General features: G+C 53.0%; 1 protein-coding gene across 2 annotated transcripts in view; it reads left to right on the top strand.

Moving 5' to 3' along the window:
- The window catches only part of ADAMTS10 (ADAM metallopeptidase with thrombospondin type 1 motif 10), a 58,170-nt gene that overhangs the window by 16,662 nt on the left and 17,688 nt on the right, over window positions 1-23,820 (top strand). For both annotated transcript variants that reach the window (XM_072845151.1, XM_072845150.1), the window contains exons 3-13: window positions 439-803; window positions 5,750-5,909; window positions 8,020-8,237; window positions 9,500-9,583; window positions 9,942-10,087; window positions 13,071-13,114; window positions 14,361-14,466; window positions 14,632-14,778; window positions 16,564-16,705; window positions 20,194-20,301; window positions 23,510-23,655. In XM_072845151.1, coding sequence (XP_072701252.1) covers window positions 439-803; window positions 5,750-5,909; window positions 8,020-8,237; window positions 9,500-9,583; window positions 9,942-10,087; window positions 13,071-13,114; window positions 14,361-14,466; window positions 14,632-14,778; window positions 16,564-16,705; window positions 20,194-20,301; window positions 23,510-23,655 — 1,666 coding nt within the window. The remainder of the gene's footprint in view (window positions 1-438; window positions 804-5,749; window positions 5,910-8,019; window positions 8,238-9,499; window positions 9,584-9,941; window positions 10,088-13,070; window positions 13,115-14,360; window positions 14,467-14,631; window positions 14,779-16,563; window positions 16,706-20,193; window positions 20,302-23,509; window positions 23,656-23,820) is intronic.

The raw sequence follows: 23,820 nt of genomic DNA on the forward strand, positions 1-23,820 counted from the left end.
AAGCTTTGTTACTGAAAGGATCCAGGTTAAAATAACCCTCCAAACCACAGAGTGTGACTCTGCACAGCCTGGAGTCCCTCTGCCCAGTGGAGGTGGAGAGATGGGGGATAGTCCAGGTCCCGAGCCAGAATTTGGGTGTCCTGAATGGCCCCTTGGACCAGTCTGTTTCTCTCCATCACTTGCAGAGAAGAAGATTACGCTCCATAGGCTCAAGGCCTATCGATACCCAAGGCTCTGTAGGCTGAAGGCCTTTGGGAATACCCCAAGGACCCTGCAGCCTGGACAGAGCAGACCCTCTGTGTCAGGACCCTGTCCCTCTGCCTCGCGCTGGCTGCGGCTCAGTTGTGCTTAGGCGCAGCCGGCTCCGTGCTGAAGTTGCTGGATGTTTGACTCTCTTCGCAGAATGTCATTCCTCCTGTGTTTGCTTTCCCTTCCCAGAGGAGTTCCTCTCCAGCCTCGATCACTATGAAATTGCGTTCCCCATCCAAGTGGACCAAAACGGGGACTTCCTTACCTTTGACGTGAGAAGCCAGCTGAAGCAACGTCCTCGGCGCAGTCTGGGCTCCTTGCCCTACGAGCCATCTGAGCAGCAGGTTTTCTACAAAGTCTCTGCCCACCGAACCCAGTTCCTCCTCAACCTGACACTGCACTCCAACCTGCTGGCTGAGCACTTCACTGTTGAATACTGGAAGCGAGATGGCGTGGACTGGCAACATGATTTCCACGAAGACTGCCACTACGCGGGCCACTTGCAGGATCAGTACCTGAACTCAAAGGTCGCCATCAGCAACTGCAATGGACTGGTGAGTCTCTGTATTTTGCCCAGCCGAGAGCAATACTAACAACTAGAGCTGCCCATAAAGCAGAGCTGATTGCAGAGGTTTGATCTTTGTTGTAGAAGTGCAACCCAGTTTGGGTCCCAGCAGGCGGGTCCATGGGGGTGGGAAAGGCACGGGGTTGGTGTCAAGCTAGAATATTGCACACTGGCATCAAAAGTCAGCTGAAGGTGAAGAAGGCCACATCCCTTCATTACATCTGTAGGGGTTCCTGATCCGTGTTTCACTTGTAGTCCAGTTTCTACCAAAGTCAGTGGGCATTTTTCCATTGATTTTAATTGGAATGGGGTAATCCAGGCTCTAGACCATTATTCTGGCTCTCACAGAACTCTCCCCTCCACTTCCAACAGCAACAGCAAAAGATATGTTTCGCATGTGCTAGTGAGGAAGAAGTGCAGGAGGGCAGGAATTTCACAGCACAACTGGGAATGTCAGAAGTGCATTCAGATCCTTACAATTGCAGATTCATTCCTGGGGTTCCCAGTCACTTCTGTCCAGATTTCAGGAGCTAAAAATGTGACTTCTGGGGGAAAAATATAAATAATCAGTTTTTCAATGTGAAAAAGAGAACATCAAGAGAGGACAAGATGGCATTCCTCAAAAACAGCAAGGCTGCTGGAAAGAGGGTGGGAGTGATTGATTTTGCATATCTTAACAGCTAGGACTAGACATCATGATCTTAAATATCAGCAAGAAAGCTTAAAGGTAGACAATAGTGGTAAGGATAGCTGAGGTCTGGACTAGATTGCTTGGAGAGAACGTGGCCCCTACATCGTTGGAGATCTTTAAGAATAGGCCAGACAAATGCCTCTCAAAAATACTCCAGGTATGATTCATTAGCTCTTCCAGCATTGGGAATAAACTAAGGACTTCCATCCTTATTTTTCTGTGATTTTCTGATATTTCTGGCTCACAAAGCACATTTCATGACCTGCCAGATGGAGGGATGGAGCAAACATACCCTGTTAGCGAATCCCAAGGATGATGGCTCCCTTGGAGGGGTAACATGTAGAAAAAGACTCTGTAGGCCAGATTCATATTTATGCTACGGCCCCACCTCTTAGCAGTATTCTGGCAGTGTGGAAGAGCTTCCAAATGGGAATGAATTCACATTTGATTTATTGCTAAATTACACTGCCAGAACAGTGCTGTGGGTTATTAACAGAAATGGGAATCTGACTCATTATATCATAGAGTCTAATGTTTCTATCTCACAGCCAAAAATCAGAGCTGCATAAACTCTTGGTTCCCTAGTTAGCCCTTTGTTTAGGTACAGGAACTCTGCTGAAGTCCTAGACAATTTACTGGTATTCACAAAAGCACTGAAGGGTGAGCTGGATGCTGCTGGCTCAGAAGGGATTTGGCATTAGCCTACCTTCCCCCTTCAGAGGACAGCAAGTCCAGGGCAAGCAATGGCCCAGCAGCACTTGTACTGGGATAATTCAGTCCACAGGCTGTGTTTAGCTCTGGAGAGATACCAGGGGCTGTCTGGAGGAAAATGTAGCCAGGCACAAAGAGGGATGGAGGGTCATCCAACAACCTCTCCTTTTCCTGAACTCTGTCCTTCTGCCCTCGAGAGCTACAGACATCAGCAAGGAGGAGGGAGGAGGTCTTCTGGGTTAGTGAGGACAACAGGGTCAGGAATTTGGACAAGAGGAGTCTGGCATCTTTTTAGCTGCAGAGTGGGGGCTGTACTTGCCACCAGAGAAGACCTGTTGCAGAGCTCTGGTTGATCAGTAACAGCTGATCCGCTCGTGCCATCCCTCAGCCGCAGCACGCTCCCCTCCAGGCAGGCATCAGTCTGATTTGGAGGGGACAGGTAGGGACAGAAGAGGGTCTCCAGTTGCTGAGGTCTCAAGGTTCAGGTTCATGCTGACACGTGCTAACGGGGGACTGCACGTGGTGACCCACGTTTGAGCAGACCTGACTCACTGATGATGCAAAGGGGGTTGTGTGTTGTGTTGTTGAATGGGCACAAGCAGGGACCAGATGCTGATTACAGGGTAAGCTGTGCACGAGGAGGATGGAAAGGGATGATTGCATCCACGGAAGCATCCAACACAAAGCTGTGAAAATGGCTAACAAGCCCCAAGCCATCCTCCTGTCCTCAAACTCCCACATCCCTAAGCAATTTCTGTGTCTGCAAGGTGTATCGCTGTAAACCGCTTTGTTTTCAAACACCCACAATGTAACTCACACCTTACAGCTCCCCAGCTTTGGACCGCCAATATCTGGGCACGCTCCCATCGGCTTGTCTTCCCAGCCACACGCACGGTCACCCCAGCCTGAGGGCAGGCAAGCAGCATGGCTCACCCCACACATCTCCCATGGAGGGCACGCCATGCTGCGCTTCGGGCTGAGTGGGGGGAAAGCCACCCAGGCTTAAGTTTTTGGAAGCAAAGGGCAAAATGGTCCATTTTCCAAAACATGCAGAGCCATGAGCTGCCAGCAGGGCCAAGCACAAAGCAGCTGGAGCCTGCAGGGAGCAGCCTGGGCAGCTTTGCCTCAACCTGGCCAGAAGCTGAAATCCCTGTCTTAAGCAAAGCCATGTTTCATCCCACTGGCTGCACAAGATCCCAAGGACCCATGTCCTACCATCAAAAGAATCACAGCAAAGAGGAAACAACTTTAGGAGAGAAATGCCACTCTCTTACCTCTTGTGTCAGAGCTCATGAAAGGACACTTTAAAGGCCAGGTTTTCAACCCTGTGTGTCTGTGCTGAAATTGTGCTTTCACCTGAAAAGCCCTCCTGAAGTCAGCATGAACATTAAATGCTTGGAGCAAAGCAGATGGCCCCACTGCTGAGGCTAACGTCGAGCTGCTCGTGTGCATGTACAAGGAGATGGAAGAGCTGAATTGCAGTATGTGGCTATGCTTTTCTTAAGTGTGGTTATAAGCTAATAGCATAAACCATCCTTGCTCTGCAGATGACCTGGGTGAATCATAGACAGGATATCCAGTTTAGCTCCCCCACAAACCACAGGGATCTCTCAAAGGGCTTCTCGCCGCCCCCTTTCAACAGGCTTGTGTCACGTCCAGCACCCAGCCCTCAGAGCTTGGTCTTTGGGGTCAGCGATGGGGCAGTTTTCAGACTCCTGTGACGGCTGATCTTCATTGCCGAAGGATGCCAGGCAGGCAGTGGGGCCTCCTGCCTCTTGCGCTCTGCAGAGGCTCCGGGTTTAAGTAAGAACGGCCCTTTTCTAGCGGTACATGGTTTTTGGGAAGGACGTGCTCTCCCCTCCTGCTGCTCTGCCCCAAGCCGGTGGTGACCTCCTTCTCCCCGTCCCACAAAGCCGGCAGCCAGCTGGCTTCGCAGGCCGACACTCGGCTTTCTGCCGGAGCCCTCGCCAGGCTAACCTCACAGTACCTCGCTTGTGTTTGAAAAGGTGGAGCTGAGCCAAGAGCAACAGAGCCTGGTGCAGGAGGAAATCCCCCGGCACTCTGGAGATGGGGACTTCACTGTGCACACACTGCCCCGATTCAGCTTTCATGGCAGGGAGGGAGAGGGGGAGAGACCTATTACGGAGGCAGCGTCCACCCTGGAGAGGCTCTCCCCCACGAACGCCCAGCAATAATGCTGTTACGCAGGTGGTGCCTTCCATGCAAGGACCCCAAGATGTTTTACAGAGACCTGCTTCCTCACTCCCCATCCTGGCAGATCAGGGCTGCTGTCCCCCTTGCATAGAGGGAAGCTGGTAAAGTGCTGTGACATCCAAGGGACAACACCAGAGCAGAGCTGATGGCAGAACGGGGTGTCTCTGCACCCAGAGCTATGCTTGCGCACAGGGAGTGGGAGGACAGCCAGGTAACGTGGGTCTTAGACTTTTGGGCTACTTCTTGTCCTGCTTGAGCAATGTCAGGCATGTTTCTGTGCCTCGGTTGATTGCTGGTAAAGTTCAGCTGATAGCACACCCACGTTTCTTGGAGTTAGGCGAGATTCAGTGCCAGGAGTTGTTACAGCGATGGAGCTTCTACTTGTATCATGTTGGGCAGCCAAAAACTTTTTAGGTTGCTCAGACCTTTTAGGTAGAGGGAAAGCTTGCTGCGAGTACAGGACCAGCTGCAGAGGAGAGATCTTGCAAGCACCTGGTGGGTTTGGCTGCTCATCCTGCTGGGGTCTGCTCCTGCCCAGTGGTCACTGTCTCACGAGTGGGTCCACTCGCAGAGAGCAAAGTCTGGGCTCACAGCTGGGACTCATTCAGTCAAAGAATAAAATATGGGAGAACAACAAAAAACAAATAAGGGAGCAGAAACAAGGTCATCTGACTGAGGTGTCCAGTCAGAGGTGTAAAAGGAGCAGTGATGCCTATGGGGCACAACACAGGTTTCAGGCTGCAGAGAAAGGTTGTGGCTGCTGCTGGTTGCCTCACTGCTAATCAGACTTCAGGTTTTAAAGATTCAGTGTGTTTCTCAAAAGCCTCTGAGCATCTACACTTCTCTGCAGCTCTGTGCCCAAGTTTCCCAGCTGGTGGTAATGGTCCTGAGCCGCTTTCAAAGGTTTGTCAGTGGGGATGAAAAGTACAGGAGGAAGATCTCATTGCCGAGTTGTGCTGCTATTTGAAGGTATGGTATTTAGGATCCCACAGGCAGCTCTCAATTAGACTGAGTGGGTGGAATAGGAAACAACTTATTCATAATTTTGCAAGGAAAGACTGTGATTTCCAGGGGACTTTAGTGAACACAGATGTCCCAAGGCATCCACCACCATCTGGCTCAGTTTTCTCTGGTCTGTAGGTTCATGTAGTTCAGTGTTTGTGCATAAATGAAGGATTCCTTCACATTCCCAAAAGTATTTGTCAGTCCCCAGAAATTCAGTGGTTCATCACGAGAAAGCTCATTATGAGAAGCCACCAGTATGTCACCAAGTTCTCTCTCTACCTCTTTTATTGCCTTCCATCTCTTTCCTTCTGCAGCATGGGGTGATCGTCGCAGATGAGGAGGAATATTTCATTGAACCGCTGAGCCCGGGAGCCAATGTCAGCACAGGGAGCGAGGGCAAGGGCAGCCCCCACGTCGTGTACAAGCGATCGTCTCTCCAGTACCCACACATGGATGCAGCCTGCGGTGTGCTAGGTATCTGTACCCACCAACACATCTTCAATCCATCCCAGTGCAGGCTGGGAAAGTCCCAGTAGACCAGGCTTTGAAGGTCTGCACTGCTCTATATGGCAAAGAACCAAATGTATCTCCTGCATTCAAGAAAGTTTTCTGTATTTACTTTTACCCATGTTAAGGATTTCTGGTGGCCTGGTCTTTGGAAAGCTCTTGTACTCTCTTCTTCGCAGCAGGGCTTTTAAATTTGTAAATAGAGCATGGAATAGAAGAGAAAAAACTGCCTTTTATTGTTCTTAAGAAAAATCCTCCCAGTTTTGGCCAATTTACAAGGTATTGAGAAATCGTAGCTTACGCATGCTCAGCAGAGACTTGTCTTTGGGTTTTAGTCACTGAAGATTGTGTCCACCTTGAGATACATCTGCTGCTGTCAGACCAGGTGAAAAGATGCCTTGTAGGGTGGGATGTGGAATCTGGTTAGTCACAGTGGGCTGTGGGAGACACTTATAGAGAATGGCAATTGCACACCTACCCCATTTCTACGCCTGCAGGCCTTTGACTTCCTCAGGGACTCACACAGGTCTGCCCTGGCCTCTCCCCACATGCCTGTGCCCTTCTTGTCCTTGCTAGCAGTCAGACTGTGTCCCAGAGCCTGGCTGAAATCCCCGACCCTTGTGAATGTGCAAAGTTTCTTCATCTACCCAAAATGTTGCATGCACACAGGATGCTGCTCCCTCAGTTTACAGAGTCTTCCCCTGGCTCCGTAAGGATGAGAGGAGATGCCACCCTTGCAGAGGGGCCAGCTTGCATTTTATGGGGTAGAGTTTGTGGGTGCAGAAGCAGAGCTGTTCCCAGTTGCTCCTGGCAGGTTTGTGTGTCACTTCAGGATGTTCATCCTGTGCCCCCGTGGTGACACTTGACCAGATGAGGAGTCCCTGCTGGAAGGGATGGAGCCTCTGGAGACACCGGGACACTGCCAGCCTGCTCTGAGCAGGCTCTGGGTGTCCCCAGACCTGCCAGCATCTCTGGAGACAACCTGTGCTTCCCTGGCCCAGCTCCTCCTGTCCAGGCTCCCAAAGTCATGTTGGACGAAGCGCCAGCAGACTCCCCTTCTGCTGACTCTTTGCCACATTCCCCAGCTTCCAGACGAAAGTTAGCCTGTTCCTAATTGCTTCTTGGAAAGCAAAGACCATGCAGTGGGAGCTACAGGCCAAATACAGTTCAGAACAACCACAGCGTAACTGGCCCCAGCAAAGCTGCCCCGTCCCCTCGCCCTGCAGGCTGGACCTGTCCTGACGTGCCCGGCACAGCCGGGCCCCGAGCACCCCCACGAGCTCCCTCTGATCAGCTGGAGGGGCTGGAGCAGGTAGGCTGTGGGGCCGCCTGTGATCTGCCCACCTGCCCAGTCTTGCTGGATGTTTGATGATCCAGCATCAGAGCAGAGGAGGGGGATTCAGCCGGCTCTCCTGGCAGCGCAGGAGAGTGGTTGTAATCTCCCAGTCAGCTCTCCTGCCCTGGGGTGGTCTCCAGGCCGTGGGTTTGGAGCTGATGGCCCTGCTGGGGACATCTCTAGGGTCGGGTCAGTAGCGCTTGAAGCCTGGAGCAAAGTCCTACAAACCTGCTGCTGCTTTGGAGGCTGCAGTCATTTCTGTGGAGGAAAAGCCAAGTCCTAAATTCAGGCCCTGGCAGGAAAAGGAAAGAGGAAATGATCCGCGATGGCTTTATTTTCAGATTATGTCTGTGTTGTTTCTAAATCCACGCTGCTCTTCCCTGCGACAGAGGCGAGGGCAGGGCCTCGCGGTGCGGAGGCAGTGACGTGCGTGGGGCTGCCGCAGCAGGACGGGCGCACACCTCTGCGTGCAGCGCCTGGGCAGGAGGAGGGCAGGGGAGGGCAGGCAGGATGCCAGCAGGGCCGGCAGGAGCACAGGGACAGCCCTGGGCTGCAGTCGGAAGAGCTGAGCAGATCCGGCCGATGGCAGTGGGGACGTTTGCTGGGTCCGCACGTGGTGCATAAATAGCCTTGCAGTGGCCTTTTCTTTCCCAAAACCAAGCTCATACTGCGCACCCCTCACCTCTGTGTGCTGCCGAATTGCTGCTGGAGGGCAACAGAAAAATCTCTTTCCCTCCTCAGATGAGAAGCCCTGGAAAGGGAGACACTGGTGGCTGCGGACGCTGAAGCCTTCCCCTCTGAAGCCGTCAGGCAACCACAGCCAGCGAGGCCAGCTGCCCCTGAAGAGATCTGTCAGCACGGAACGCTATGTGGAGACCCTGGTGGTGGCTGACAAAATGATGGTGGGGTACCACGGGCGGCGGGACATAGAGCAGTACATCCTGGCTATCATGAATATTGTAAGTGTTATAACCACATCATGAACCTTGGGGGATCCCAGGGGCTCACACACCCAGCAGCAGAGAACAAGCAGGAGTAAATCCTGTTCGTCACCCTGAATGTCTGGGTTTGGCAGAGGGTGCCATGTGCCTTTCCTGCAAGAAGACAAGCGGGATGGGAACGCAGTGGGGAAATCAGACCTGTTCCAAGACAGCAGTAGCTTCTCCCCATCCCCAGAGCAAGACGTTTGGGTCAAAAATCCTGACACACCGCTGCTGCTCATGAGCAGTGATACTCTGGAGCCTGCAGGGACTCTCTGTTGTATAACGGAGGCACTGTAGGAGAGGTAAACTCTGGCCCATCTGACCATGCTACAGGCCAGATCTGGACTGGGAGAACAAAGCCCTTTCTTTGAACAGCATCTCTCATCTCAAATTAGCATTGCAAATAGGGCCAGCCAAGCTGAGAAACACATGGGAAAGCATAAGGACAGTGAGCTCTCACGCTTGGGGGCTGATCAGCATGAGGGGTAGGGAGAAATACCCTCGTTCTTCCGTACCGCGCTGCCCGCGTCTCTGGGTTACTGCAGAGGAGCTTCCTCTGCAGCATCAGATTTGGGTCATTGCTGGCGGCAGGATACCAGGCTAGATGCATTAACAGCCTGAATTGGCCATGCTGAATCCTCCTGTGAGGTGAGATAGGCTTGGAAGTTATCCATCAAACCGCTGAAAGCCCCTCTGTGATGGTTCTTTGTCCTGTCCTCTGCAGGATCTCTTTTCATGGCTTGCTCTGTTTGCATTTCTAAAGCAGATGCCAGATTTTAAAACAATACCATTTCTAACTGTTTCATCTGCTGTAAAACACCCATCGTGTAGCGGCGGATTTCTGAGAGATGCTGTGTCCTTCCCTGCTGATGGGCAGTCAGCAAAGCTTCATCCCCGTGGCTGCGTAATGCTAGGACTGTGGGGCTTCCCCACCTGAGCTCCAGGCAGGAGCAGGTGCTGTGGGATGTCAGCTTCACTGCTCACATCTCCCCAGAAGGAGACACTGAGGTCTGAACATGGTTTAGGAGGCTCTGCAATCCAAGTGGTAACGTGGAGTCCCATACCCATTTCTGCTTTCTAAAAAGATTGTGTTCAGACCCTGCAGCCCACACTGACGAAGCAGCCCTGTTTCCCTCCACCGGGTTCCCAGCACATGCCAGCTCACACACCAATTACACCGTCACCCAGCCAGTGAGCTCATTTTTAAGACTCGTCTTTTCTTGTTTCTTGGAGGTCAGGTTGCCAAACTTTTCCAGGACTCGAGTCTGGGCAATATTGTCAATATCCTGGTGACCCGGCTGATTCTCCTCACCGAGGATCAGGTAAGGTGGCCTTTCCTGAGCCGCTTCCATCACGTGTCTGCACTTCCTTTGCGGGTGTGTGTGTTCCCCCTGGATGTCACCCCCTGGGAGGTCCCCCCAGGTCCCCCCACATCCTCTCAATGGCAGCTGGGGACTGGGTTCAGGCTGTGGGCTGAGGAGACCTCTGGGACTGTGAGGACTGTTTGGCTTTAGGGAGGTTTAAGTACCTTTAGTCCTCCTAAAGTCTTGCTTTCCCATGGCTTCCATGAAAAGGTGGGGGGATCTGGACTGGTGTCAGTGCTCTGATGCCATGAGAATAGGCAGTGCCTTCATATCAGAGCTTTCCTGGGAACACACTGTCATATTGCTTCCATTCCAGCCCACACTGGAGATTAACCACCATGCTGGGAAATCCCTGGACAGCTTCTGCAAGTGGCAGAAATCCATTGTGAACAGGAATGGCAATGGGAATGCTATTCCCGAGAATGGCATAGCCAACCACGACACTGCAGTGCTGATCACCAGGTAAGGCTGAGCCCAGTTCTGGCAGCGCTGTCCTCGCAGGGGGTGTCCTCTGTGCAGCTGTCCTCTATCTCTGTCCAAGTGGTTCATCCAAGGCTTCCTTCCCATGCGCTCCCCTGCAAGCTGCCTGGCAGCGGCTGTCCCTCAGGCTGGCCACTTGCCAGTTCCCTTGAAACGATGCAGATTATTGCAGTTCAGATAGTTATCGTCCTCCAGTGTCTTCCCTCAGTCTTTGTTGTGCTCTCAAGGAGCTCAGTTTGCAGCCACAGGTATTTGTGCACCGAAAGTCAGGGGTGCAATGTGTACAGCAGTGTTGGGCATGTGTGGGAACCTGGGAACCCACCCCAGAGTCGTGGAGCATCAGGCATCATACTGAAATGGAGAGCCCCATCTGCCCGTGCTTTGAAAGACGGAGAAGAGGATACGAGTGGGACCTGAGCGTCATGACAGTGACAGAGTGCCTCCAGCCAGTATGGGATTTGGCTCACCTCCGTTTATGTGCCTACATGAATTCTCTCTGAATTCTCTCTTTGGTAGCTGATGGACACCCTTGAAGTAGTGACTTTGTCCCAACTCCCTAAGGACAAGAGCAGTCCTGCCCTGCCTGTGTCTCTGTGCTGCTGTAACAACAGTCTAGGTCTGCAACTTAACATGGATGCGGAATTAGACCTCCAGAGCTGGGTGAAGGGGTCTGAACCTTCACATGCAGGACAAATAACCCCTGTCAGAACAGATGGGTGCTTGAGCCTGGACCAGCAGAGAGTACGGGAGGGATGGCTGGAAGGACAGAGAGATGGTTGGAAGGAAAGAAGATGCAGAGAGGATGACAGGGACGGTGGAAGGAACAGACAGCAGCTGGGAGGACAGAGGAAGCTGAAGGGAGAGCTGGAAGGACGGAAGGGATGAAGGAGGCAGCTCTCAGTGGTGCTGCCGGCTGCACCCGGGACACTGGCTCTCCAGTGCCCGCAGAAACCCTGCTTGGGCAGAGGGGCAGCAGCCTGGGGAGAAGCCAAAGGCAAACCCAAGATTTGTTTGTGCCTTCTTTTCCCCCTCTTGTGGAGTGGAAGAAAGTCATAAAGTGAAAGCGCTGGAGAGGGGAGCCTCCAAGCGGGAGCCAGTTTCGTTGGCGCCATGCGCGGCTCTCCTGCTCCAGTTCCTGGCTTCAGCGGGAGCTGTGTGCAGCCTGGTGCATCCCTCCCGGGGAGCTCATGAGAGCTGCCTGGTGCATCCCTCCTGGGGAGCTTGTGAGATGAGAGCCTGCAAGCACCACGGGAGGAGCGAGCAAAAGGCCCCTCGGCCCCAGTTTTTCACCCTTCAGGGGCTGCAGCATCTGCATTTCCTTCCCTCCTGCCACACGTGTTGGATGCAAACGCCGGCTCCGAGTTCTTCGGCATCCCACCAGATGTTTGAGCTAACCCGAAGCGACTCGCCAGCCGGCTGCGCCAGGCTTGGACAGCACCAGCACATCCGGCCCCGTCTCTAATAAATTCCCCGTCTCCCGATAACATCTTGCTGAGCTGCGGGCTTTTTTCTCCTGCAGGGACGTGTCAAACCAGAGCCTCCGAAGGCTTTAACGGTATTCACTCAAAACAAAGAAACAAATGTTTTTCACTCACTCAGTTTCCTGCCGGGGGTGAGAGGTTTGGACACTTCCAGAGAACACCAGGGGCCAAAGGGACAGGAGCCATCACCAGGAACATGTTACGCTTAACCCATCATGTGCTATCAGCTTGCTTCCTCCCCACTCCATCCCCACTGGGGCGAGCTGTGTCGGACGGTCCTGCTTGCCACGCAGGTGCCCCCAGACCTGCACCGCGGTCAGCATCCTCGGTGCTCTGAGCCCAGCTTGCACTCAGGTTGAAATGCACCTCAGGGCTAAGGAGCAACACCCCAACCTGGCTCTGGGGCATCCCAGCCTGGCTGCTGCCAGTCCCCCCGCCTGCCCGCCCTCTGCGGATTTCAGTGTTAGCCTCGCCCCTTTCAGCCCGGGTTTTGCAAAGACCCAAATGTCTGGGGAGTCTCACCTTCTGGAGAAGGTATTTGAACAGAGGCAGGGAGGGCATGCGGTTCGTCTCCGTAATTAAATTATAATATTCACTCTCTGGCCCAAACTGGTCTCTTTTGGAGCTGTGGCTATGTCCCATTGCGAGGGTGCTGCATTTCAATTTGGAGGAGATTTTACTTTGCTGTCCTCATTTAGCTTTTCCTTGTATGCGGCTAACGATGTGCAAACAGTCGATTCCTTGATGCAATGGCTGGAAGTCGAGGCCAGGAACAGAGGGAAGAGTCATCTTGAATCAACCCATATTGAATTTGTTTGGAAAATTCTCAGTAAAGAACTAAACTGAAAAAAAAATATAAAATCACTTTAGCATTTTAATGAAACCACAGTGGGTTTTGAAATGGAACATGTTTTCAAACTGAAATGTTTTCCTTATTTTTTTAAAAAAATTTCAGAATTACATATTTGATTGATACGATTTGCTGCAAGGGGCCTGAGTTTACAGACAGGAGGCTGGCCCTGTCCTTTTCCACTCTGCGCTGCTGGGGCAGATCCGTGAGCCTGGTGCCTCCCAGAAGAGAAGTGGCCGGCTCCCAGGAGTGCCCTGGGTGCTAGTGACCAGAGCTGGACCACCCACCCAAACCCAAAGAGCTTCAAGGCTGGAATAGCATTGTCCCTGCTGATTTACCACGTTTCATCAAAACCAAACCTCTGACCCTGCTCAGCACTGCCCTATAGTTAAGGGACAGGAGCTATCGTTAAAAATCCACAGTGAGTCTCAGCCTGGGGAAAGTGAGTGTTGTACAATACAGATCAGAGGCGTCTTACCTGTTACAGTTGGTACTTTCCATTCCAGAAGTGCTGCATGAGCCGTGGGCTGTTTTGAAGTGTTTTGGATGTGAACACATCAGTAAAATGGAGATGTGCTATTTTGGAGCCACCAAAATTGTAAGCGTTCTTAACGCTGCCTTCTCTTCTTTACAGATACGACATTTGCATCTACAAGAATAAACCCTGCGGCACCCTGGGTAGGTAGGATTTTTCTGCCCCTTTGGCAGCACTTCTCACCAGCACACGCATCTTCGGGAGCGTGGCGGGGGCAGGCTGTGCCATCCCCCTGTCCTAGTGAGCAGGCTGAGGGGAAGCACTCGCCCAATGCTACCGCGAGCACCGGCAGCGGAGCCAGGAACAGGCCAGTGGTTTCCAGCCCGCTCGACTGTGTAGCCTCCTTACTTCTGTAAACACTAAAAGCAGCAACCTGGAGGACGGATGGGCTCTGGAACGCTTCTCCGTTATATCCCTGGGTCAGGTCCAGCCTGATGATTAAGAACCGCTCGCATCTAGGGCTGGTCCATAGCCTAGTGGAGTATTCCTGGCTTAGCAGAGAGAAATAAGACTTTTTTGTGATGACTATAAAGGGAGTTCTTTATTTAAACTGCTAGATGCAGACAGACCCTGCAGCCCTCTCTGGCTGTAGCTCCTAATTTGTCTTGCCCTGGTCTAGACTAAGCAGTCAGGGAGGGATTACTGCTCTGAATCACTGTAGTTAAAAATGAAAAGTTGGTGGATCTCTGACCTGATGTGGCTGCAGACGAGGTGCCTGGGAGGGAGGCTGAGGCTGGAGGTGCCGTGACGGCTCAATTCGTTCCTTTAACAGAGGCTGGTCCTTCCCTGGCCTGGTGCAGCGGGCACAGCCTGTAGTGGTGGGACAGCGTATGGGCAGAGGGCTGGGGGAATCTGCTGCCACGATTCAGGGGGCATTTCTGTATGATCCAGCCCTCCAGGTGGAGTCAGGCTGGATTCCTGGTCACGGTGAGTGTCAGACAGAACCAAGCGCAGCTGATCAGGTTGGATCCTGGCTTACTCAGTTGTCCAGGCTGCCCTGGCCGAGCTTGGATGCCCAAGTGCTGGTGCAGCTGATCTCAGGTTCCCCCACCAGCAGTGACAGTGTTGTGACAAGGACTGCTCCCCCTCTGCACACAGTCTGGGGTTTGGATATGAAATTCAGAGGATTTTGACCCATTCTTAGCATTTCTGAGCCTGTCATTGTTAATTTAGTTGACAGTGCTGAGCGACCATATGCCCACAGCCCATAAGAGCCATGGGTCCATCCCAAAGCCCAGTGCAACTGGTGGGAAGAAACTTGTTATCGACAGCAGGCTATGCTCAGTGTTAGTGAGTGTGAAGCACATCAGTTAGTCCCCAAATACCACACATGTCCCCTACAGATGCCTTGTGCTGACCCTATGTGACAGCTCTATCTGGCTTCCCTAGGCCTGGCCCCCGTCGGTGGGATGTGCGAACGAGAACGAAGCTGCAGCATCAACGAGGACATTGGCCTGGCCACAGCCTTCACCATTGCCCACGAGATTGGCCACACGTGAGTATTGTGCCAGAAGAGTCCCTGGGAGTGGCCATCGCAGGGAAGGGCCCCTGTTGGTTTGTTCCTGCCAACAGGAGCTGAAAAATCCTTCCTATGGATGATCCAGATGCATCAAAAATGCAGCAGCTGATCATCTCTCCTTGCCTTGGTGATGCTTTCTAGGTTTGGCATGAACCATGATGGGGTCGGCAACAGCTGTGGCTCCCGTGGGCAAGAAACGGCCAAGCTCATGGCTGCTCACATCACCATGAAGACCAACCCATTTGTATGGTCCACGTGCAGTAGGGATTACATCACCAGCTTCCTGGAGTAAGGAATCCATCTCACCTTGCCCTTTCTTCTACCTCGCAACCAGTACACACCTCCAGCCTCTCACAGTCACTTGTGAGGAGTGGGTAAAGCCAAAGAAAAGCCCCCAAAGCACACAGCCCATGCACCTTCTGTCTTGTCTCCCAGCACCTCATCCTATCCCAAGAGGCATGTGCTTTCCTTCCTTCCTTTAGACTTTTCCATGGTTTGCTTGCCTGCTGAAGATACTAACCCCATTTACCTTGCAGCTGTGAGACCTTTATTTAGGTTCCCCACTTCCAGAAACTTCACAAATAAATCAATAGCTTCTGGAGGCATTTGGATGTTTCTGAAGTTCAGCCAGGAATTGCAGAGAAGGGGTGGTGTGGTGGGGAAGGAGGATCTGGAGACATGACTGGGTCTGCATGGTGTAGGCAGCTTCTCCAGACACTGAGGAGGAGAGTTTTCAGGTGTGAACAAGCAATGTAGGAGAAAGGTTTTTGGTTTTTTCCAAAGCAACTTTAGGATTAAGGAGAAGGGATTTAGGTCCCTAAGTCCCAGAGTTTCAATATTGTCACCTTGCCTGAGTCATGCCTCTGCAGCCTGAAAGAGCTTCTTGTCCAGGGTTCAGGCAGTCCCCAGGGTTTCTATCACAAAATGAGCACTCAGGATCAATTTTGGTGAGGTTTTTGGCAGGGTACAGGCACTACCCTATAGAAGGACTGGGTAGGACTTGAATCACAACTGGAAGAAGCAAGTGTGTGGGGTCACTGTGGCAGGAAGTCCCCGGGAAGTCTGAACACCAGACCTCTACTGGAGACACTGCTGTTGTAACACTGCAAGAGGGGCAGTGAAGGCAAACCTCCTCGGGGGGCTGCTGCCTGCCCCACTGTTCTGCAAAGCTTGGCCAAACCACGCGGCTCATCACCAAATCCCACATCTGGCAGCTTATGTTTGGCCGCAGCAAAACCTGTCCCCCTCGCTCTTGACCCCTGGACGTGCACCGCAGCAAGGCACGTTGCACGGACAGCACCGGGAAGGCACGGTGGCAGAGGCTGCCTTGTCCTCAGGTAACGCTGAGGTCCTGGTGGGGCTGGCGGAGGAAGGCGAGTTCATGTCAGCCCTCTCCGCGGTTTGTGCTGGCCGCCCCCACCTGAGCGCGGCCCTGGGAGCCTTCGCTGAGATGGGGCTGTGGTGCGTGCAGGACCCCAGGATACAGGGCCAGGGAGTGGTGACAGGGGCCTTGATTTAGGGAGATCTCAGAGACCAGCAAGGAAGGGGGAGGGAAAGGCGTGTTTCTTGCAAAATTTGGACGCTCCTGCAAAACTCTGGCGTGCAGAAGGATGGGCTTGGAGAGCAGGGGCTCTCTGCGCTCGGCACCTCCAGTTGCTCTCAGCTGGGGCTCTGCAGCCGTGGAGTGGGAGGGCAGCCCCTCCGCCTACCCACCACCCTGGGAGTCCTGGGCACGCGCCTGCCTGCGCACTGCCATGCGCTGTCTGCTGGACCCGGGACCCATCGGGACAACCAGGGGCTGGCGATAGCCTGCAAAACCCTCAGATTAAAACTTCTAGAGTTACCTAGGAATAAGCACATGCTTCCCAGCCCCCAGGGCACAGATAGAAAGACTTCAGAGCATTTTCTCAGCACCATTTTTGCCCAGAGGAGGCTGGTAGAGTTATCGCTGCCAAAGAGCCAAGCATGTGAGAGCTCAGCCCGTGTGGAGCTGGGAGTGCCTGCTGCTGGTCCTCCACTGTGATGCTCTCCTACAAGCCTTTCTGAGCTCTGATTCTCATCTCTTGTTTCCAGCTCTGGGATGGGATTATGCCTGAACAACGCTCCTCCCAAGCAAGACTTTATCTACCCAACGGTGGCTCCAGGACAGGCCTACGATGCAGACGAGCAGTGCCGTTTCCAGTACGGAGTTAAATCTCGCCAGTGTAAATACGGGGTAGAGAGCCTTCCTGCTTTACTATCGGTTCCCAGGGGGTGGAGGACAGGGGCTACAAGGGCAAAGGGGCCATGGGGCCATTCCTCTGCTGCCCATATTGCTTTGCTGTCCTGCTTCAAATGAAGGGCACTGGCACGTTCCCTGTGAGCTTTTTGCCTTGCTTCCCTGTGAGGGGACAGAGGAGTTTGTTTCCCATCCACAAAGGCTGACCCTAGCTCAGTTTCGGTCACATTATTCCCATGGGAAGAGAGCTCTTGCCTCTGTCTGATACCTTGGCTGCTGCTGGACCCCAAGGTTTGCAGCTGAAAGCCAAGTTGCAGTCCCCTCATCCCGACTCTTCTCTCAGCAGGGCTTTGTACTCAGACATATTTTTCATAATCCTTACTAGAAGTCATTATGCTGCTCGCACAAACTTAGGAGGAGAAACTTCTTACTTCCAGGTGAGGTGGGTCGCTGTGCTGTAGGTCTGCCTGAGGGACAGCTGCCCACCTAAGCCACTCCCATCACCATGCTGCCATCCCCTGATCTTTGAATCCAGGAAACCACTGAAAGGAAAGGTTGTTCAGGAGAAAAAAATCTCAGCCTGACATTTTGCTGTTCTTAACGTACTGGACATTGCCAACTATCTGAGCATAGTGGCGAGGGGGAAGCATCTGCACTAAAGGGCTAATAGAACTCCTTAACGCATCCACTTTTCCCTAGAGAAAACAGAGGAGCCAGCAGTGACATACACAGGCAGCTGTGTTGTCTGATGAACACACGTGTGTGTGTACCCACCCCAGTCCAAGCCCTGGAAAGCTGTGAAGGAGCAAACACATCAGATCAGAGTTCAGTTTCTCTTGCAACCATGTAAATCCAAGCCCAGTGCTGCCATTGAAGTGACCTGATGTGAACCAGTTTATCATTCTCAGCGTTCATCTATTTAGTATGGTTAAACACTAAACCACCTCCTGGTGGTCTCACCAGCTCATCTTGGTGAACACAGGGCAAAGCTTGGCTCTCCCTGGTCCAGTGTTGTCTTTCGACATGGCCCAGGGGCCCAGAGCCTGCTGGACATGGGGCAGATGCAGTCTCGTGAGATGCCCAGAGCCACAGCAGAAGTCTGGGTCCGAATACTGTGGTTGTGGTATCTGATGTTAGGTGCTACCAACAGTCTGCGCCCCTCCTCAGCTGAGCCAGAGGCAGCGGAATGGAAACTTTCATGTTTACATGCCTGTTTCCCAGCTAATTTTTAACTTGGGCGGACGCTTCCTGTATATGTACAAGTATCACAAAAGCATAAGATGTCCTTGTGATGACCCTTCTAGCCCAGCCTGTCTTGCGTGTTGTTTGGAGAAACCCAAGGGGCATAAGGGCTCAAGCGTTTGCAGATAAATCTGGGTAAATGTGTAAGTCCACCCATCCTGTGCCCCATATAAACAGACTCCAGGGTGATGGCGCAAACACGGCAGGGTCCCTTCCTCCATGCCAGTGATTAATAGGTATGATGAGGACAGAGTGAACAGCTGTCACTGGTTGAAGCTGGGAAGTCCTCTCCCTTGGTGACACAGAGGGAAGAGACTATACAGGAGCTCCTACTTCCCAATGCTGGCTCTCCAAGAGCAGTATGGAGGGGTAGCTGCCTTTTGAAGATGGCAGAGACTTTCTCCTTTCACTGGTTAAAGCCAGCAGCAGCTGGGCTTTGGCGAAGGAGTTGGGAACCAAAATCCCTTTGCATCTCAGAGCTGCGGTCCTTGGTGCAGACTCCGCAGTATTTTCCTTTGCCGGCTCGCCCTGTGTCACTCTGCTATCACAACCCCGGCAACAGGAGGGAAGCAGAGAAATCCCAGGCTCATCTTTTCATCCTCTTGGTACCAGCACAGAGGATTCCCAGTCGTTGAGTCAGTTCGTCCTGTGGGAGTATCGGTTACTGTTTAGAGCACAGCCCTTGGCGGGGTGGAGGAATGCCTTGCTGGAAGGCTGAACCAAGCCCGGAGGCGTGATGAACAGGCTGCTACCTGACTGGAGGCAGGCGGCCCACGGGAGCTCTCTTGTAGGTCACGCTGCTGTAGGGGCAGGCAGGAGGCCAGGCGGTCGCTGTGCCGGCACCGGAGCATGCAGCGCAGAGCACGCCGGGCCCTTCAGTCCCTGCTGCGGCATTGGTGTGCACCGACAGTGGCACCGACGTGTGCCGGGAGCGCGTTAGCAACAGCCGAGGCTGTTCGGGCTCTGCTCTCACATCTCAAGACAGTTTCCTTCATGAAAATGTGAACCTGTTTAATACTTTCAAGTATAACCTGAGTCACGGCAAGCTGCTCTCTGAAAAGCAGCAAGTTTTCCATAGGCTTGTTTCAGTAGGAATAGGAGCAGGATGGTGACCTGGCAGGAAACTCGGCTCTGGATTTTAGGTGTTGCTTTGCAGTTTGCAGGTGTTGAAGTCCAGCCTGGTTGATTTAGTGGTAGAGCAGGTTCAAAGGGCCTGGACTTTCTGATTTAGCAGCTGTGACAACTTCGCAGAGGCTCTGTCGTAGACCTAATTTTTGGGTGGGTTCTGGAACAGCCAAGGGAAGCTTTTTGTTTGCTGGTGCTCTGAGAGGTCAGGATGGGCTGAAGCTCAGGATCTGTGGCCCAGGAAACCTCCTGGAAAGAGGTCTGGAGTCCTCAGCCCAATATCACTCAGTGGACCCAACTGCACCTAGCAGAGGTAGAGAGCAGAAGTGCCCACTTCTGGAGCTGCTTAAGGCCTAGCTCAGTGTCTGGCATTATTTTGATTATTCTGAAAACAGCTCTAAATCTTCCAGAGTATTCCCTTTAGGACTGTTAGGCTGGCTGGAGATTGTCAGTACACAAGCTACTCACACTGTGACCTGCAGTGCATTCCTGTAGCAGGAGATGACAGATGTGCCTTGTTGGTGCTCCTGTGGAGTCCCAGCTTCCCGCAGAGGCAGATCTGGACCCATGTGGCATAGGGATGCTCATGGCAGGTGTTAGGAATGGGCCCTTGTGCTCGGCCTCCACTGCACAGACCCAAAAAGGAGAACATCCCTCAGCCCTGGGGAGAGGGGTCAGGTGGAACACAGCAGGATTAGCTCGGGACCCATCAAGATGTCCGAGGAGATGTGTCCTCTGTGGCACAAAGACCAGGTTTGGCTGCTTGGGCTGGCTGGGGAGCCGTCTCTGGCACCTGAGAGCAGTGGAACCTCCAAATCCAGAGAACCCCAGCCGCAAGAGAAGTGCTTAGGCTTTGTCCAGAGAAGGGGGTGAGCTGTCAGTGGCCTTGGGGTGACTGCAGCGGGCAACATCTTGCAAGGTTTTATCTTTTTCCCCCCACCATGCTGAAAACACTCCTGTCCCTATGTCCCAGCCCAACTGGTGCTTCTCAAGCGCACTGGCGTGCTGCTGCCCCAGCCTCGCAGCCCCTAGCACAAGCGAATCCTAATCTCAGCTTTGTTTCTTTGTCTCTTTCTTCCTCCCTCCCCCTCTCTCCCCCAAAATCTCTCTCTTTCCAGGAAGTCTGCAGTGAGTTATGGTGTCTGAGTAAAAGCAACCGCTGCATAACCAACAGCATCCCTGCTGCTGAGGGGACCATATGCCAAACCAACACCATTGAAAAGGGGGTAAGGAAGCCTGGGGCACCGTAGCGAGTTGACAGTGAGTGGTTGAATCCCTCTTCCAGCAATAACCGGGATTATTGTTTGTGTTGGTGAGCAGGGAGTTGATTTAAGAGCACCCACCAACCTGTCCTCCCCTGCCTCCCAGAGCCTAGAGCCACCCCCACCCTACCCGCCAGCATGGAGGGAGGCTGGGATGTGCTTAGGAGCCCAGGAGCCCATAATCACCCTGAAGTACAGATCATCTTGCATATTGCTGGAAATGCAGAATATGAAGTCCCTGCTCTAGCGAGCTTCTGGGTCTCACCTAGGAGGCACAGTAAGGTGACATCAAGCTATAGCATATGCTTTAGATGAACATCTTGTTCTCAGGTCTGCTGAGGTCTGCTGGCTGTCCTGAGAAAAGTGATTTTTGCCCCGGTTTCCCCAGGAGGGACAATGGGTTTGTAACATGCTTTCAGAGGACCTTGTGAAAAACTGCCTCACCAGGTTAGATGTGATGAAACCTTCATTTTTCAGACTCAGCTGAGAGAGGAGGGTAGGATTTTTCATGACCACATATTTTGGAACTGAATTTTGACTTGATTGTTCATATTGCTTCATTCCCTGCACCTCCTACGCCCATTTGCGCCAACGTAAAGCGAGTGTGTAGCACTGTTAAAACGAAGTGCCTTTGCAAACTGAACAATAATTGGGACAATGAAGAATCAGGGCTGGGACATTCTCCATTAAATGGACATGTGTTTTTCCACTAGAGGAAAAATAATTCCTAAGAAATTCAAAAATAATTTCAAATCCTTAAGAAGCTGGAGAAGCTGATGTGCAGGAAAGAAGATGGCTTTGACAAAAGCCTTATTCTTTGCAAACAGTCATCTTAGTTCTGCTGGAAATTAGAAAAGGCTCGAAAAGGAGTAGACAGCTCCTGGGGCTGAACATCCCTGCTGCTGGAGATTCACCATACACAATGGCAATTTTTTTCTACTAGTCATCTTTCTTTACCAGCATTTCCCACTTTTAAGTATCTCTTTTTCCCCCCACTTACTAGTTGTTTTTTAACAACGGTTCTTCAAAAGTCCTAAGAGGAGTGAAGTGACAAGCAGTCGCAACCCCCAGGACTCGTGGGAGCTATTCCCAGTGAAGATACTGACTCAGTTTGAACCCCCAGTTACCTTCCTGTGCTTCTGTTTATCCTTTTGTATTAATTCATGCTTCAGAAGTGATTTGATATCCTTGGGTGAAAGAAGATGCACCTTTGTATTAACTTTCCACACCTTCACCAGCTGGTGGCCCCTGCGCTCGCCAGCCTGGTGAGCCCTCAGACCTCAACCCTTGGCTGGAGCCGCTCTCTGAGGTCTACCCTGGCTTCTCCCTTTCTAGCTGGGGAGAGCAGAGGGAAGGATCAGGGCATAGAAGCTATTTAAGGTATGCAAGATTAAAGGAGAGATAGGGTGAGTTTCTCTGCTCTGCCACCCAACTGGGGAAGCAGTGGGATGGGAAGACTGAGCCAAGCTCTGTTGGATGGTGGCTGTGCCCACATCCCAGACCTATGGTTGTTTCCTCCTCCCAAATTCTCCATTTTTTTTTTAACTGATCCCTCGTGGTTGTCATGGCTTCACCTATCTTACCCCAGGAACCCGCAGTGGGTGACTTCAGGCCCAGATCTCGTGGTAGTTTCTGCTGCCCTAGGGGTGCCCCCAGCAGCCTGTCTGCTCACTCAGCGGGTTCACTGTCTTGCTGGCTCCTTCCCTGCCTGTTTTGGGTTTACTTTTTCTTTTTTTTTTTAATTTCCATTAATCAAGCACTTGTTACGCAGGTTGTGGTCAGCACACCCTGGGAGGATGCCTTTCATTACGCATCCTCCCTCCCCACATGCCCCCAACGCTACTCTACTCTCTCAGCCAGCCCATGTCTGTGCTTGCCACAGGAGAGCAAGCCAGGGTCTGCTCCCAGCAGCCAGGGCGCAAGGGCAGAGCCCATCACAGATGCTCTCAGGAGCCCTGAGCACATGGAGGGGTTTGCAGGAGCTGGGCAGGCTCCTGGGTCCTTCCTGCAAAAGCAGCAGCCCCGGTACCTCCAGTCTGGAGCATCAGACACCAGGGACACCAGAAAGGCTGTGCCTGCAGAGCATCTCCTCTGCATGGGATCGCACCTTTGGAAAGGCGCTGGTGTGCAAGGAGGTCGCTAGCTGAGTGTCCTGGGAGGCCATGGTTCATTTTTCCCTGCCGGTTGTGCTGCCCGTGGAGAGCCTGGCTCAGGAGCTGGGAGAGGCTGTGCCAGCAGCTCCAGGGTGGCTTATCAGCCCCTGGAAGGAGCGCACAGCGGTTTCTTCCTTCCTGGGATTATCTCAGCCCCCGAGGCATGGTGTCCGGCACCGTGCCCGGAGAACGGCAGCGGGTCTGGCAGTGTCCCGCTCCTTGCGTCACTGTTGACTCCAGGGGGTGCAGGACGCTTTCCAGGTCCGAGGGAACTCTTTCATAGGCAAGTTTGCGTGAGCATCTGTCAGCAGCAGGACAGAGACAGGCCGATTCTTTAGGGGTCCTCAGCAGAACAATGAGACAACAACATTGTTGTTACAACCAAAGCTTTATTTTAACCTGGACCTTCTGCAGATTGGGTCATTTTAACCCATTAACCACAACTTGAGCTCCCAGTACACATACAAAACTCACTCCGTCCTGGGAGGAAGCAGCTGGCGGTGGAGGTGTCCGTGCCCCACAGGGATCCTGGCCCTGCTGCCCAGCAGCAGCAGCTCCCGTCCAAGTCCCACCTGGGACTCACTGCCACGCGCTTTTATAGGCAGCGAGGTGTGTGCTCTGACATGTCCCTGTTCACAACGTGTGTCACCCTCATTGGCCCGGGCACCCGGGACCCCTTTAGAGGAGATGTGGGGATGTGACCCACTTGCCTGTGGCTGCCTGCCCCACAGGATGGTGCACCAGGCGTGGGAGTGGGGTCACCAGTCCCTGTGAACCCCAAGTACGCAGCGTGCACAAATAGTGACACTGTGACTTGGAGGAGAGGGTGCCCGGGAAGAGGCAAATGCCCTCTGCAATGGAGAACTTTACTCCAAGGCCAGTGCAACTCTGAGTTCAGATTTCACAGGATCAAACCAGACCCCAGCTCTGAACTGGCAGCCATGTCCGATGGAGGTTGGGTGCACCCTGGGAGGAGGAGACTTTGTGCTCAGGGTGTTTGAAGCTCTGTCTTTCCCCAGTGGTGCTACAAGAGGGAGTGTGTGCCTTTCGGCACCCGACCGGAGGGTGTGGATGGCGCCTGGGGAGCCTGGTCGTCCTGGGGAGAGTGCAGCAGGACGTGCGGCGGAGGCGTATCGTCATCCATTCGCCACTGCGACAGCCCGCGGTAGGTGCACATGCGTGCAGCCGTGTTGGTGTGGCCCTGCCTTGTCCTGGCTGCACGGCATTGCTGTTCGGGTTAGTGAGGAAGGCAGCAGCCAGGTGTCTGTGCAGCTCTGCGCTCAGTTCCCGGGAGGGTCTCGGCTCCTGCACGCAAATCCCATGTCCTGCT

Source organism: Ciconia boyciana, chromosome 24 (genome assembly GCF_034638445.1).
Source record: "Ciconia boyciana chromosome 24, ASM3463844v1, whole genome shotgun sequence".
Classification (NCBI taxonomy): Eukaryota; Metazoa; Chordata; class Aves; order Ciconiiformes; family Ciconiidae; genus Ciconia; species Ciconia boyciana.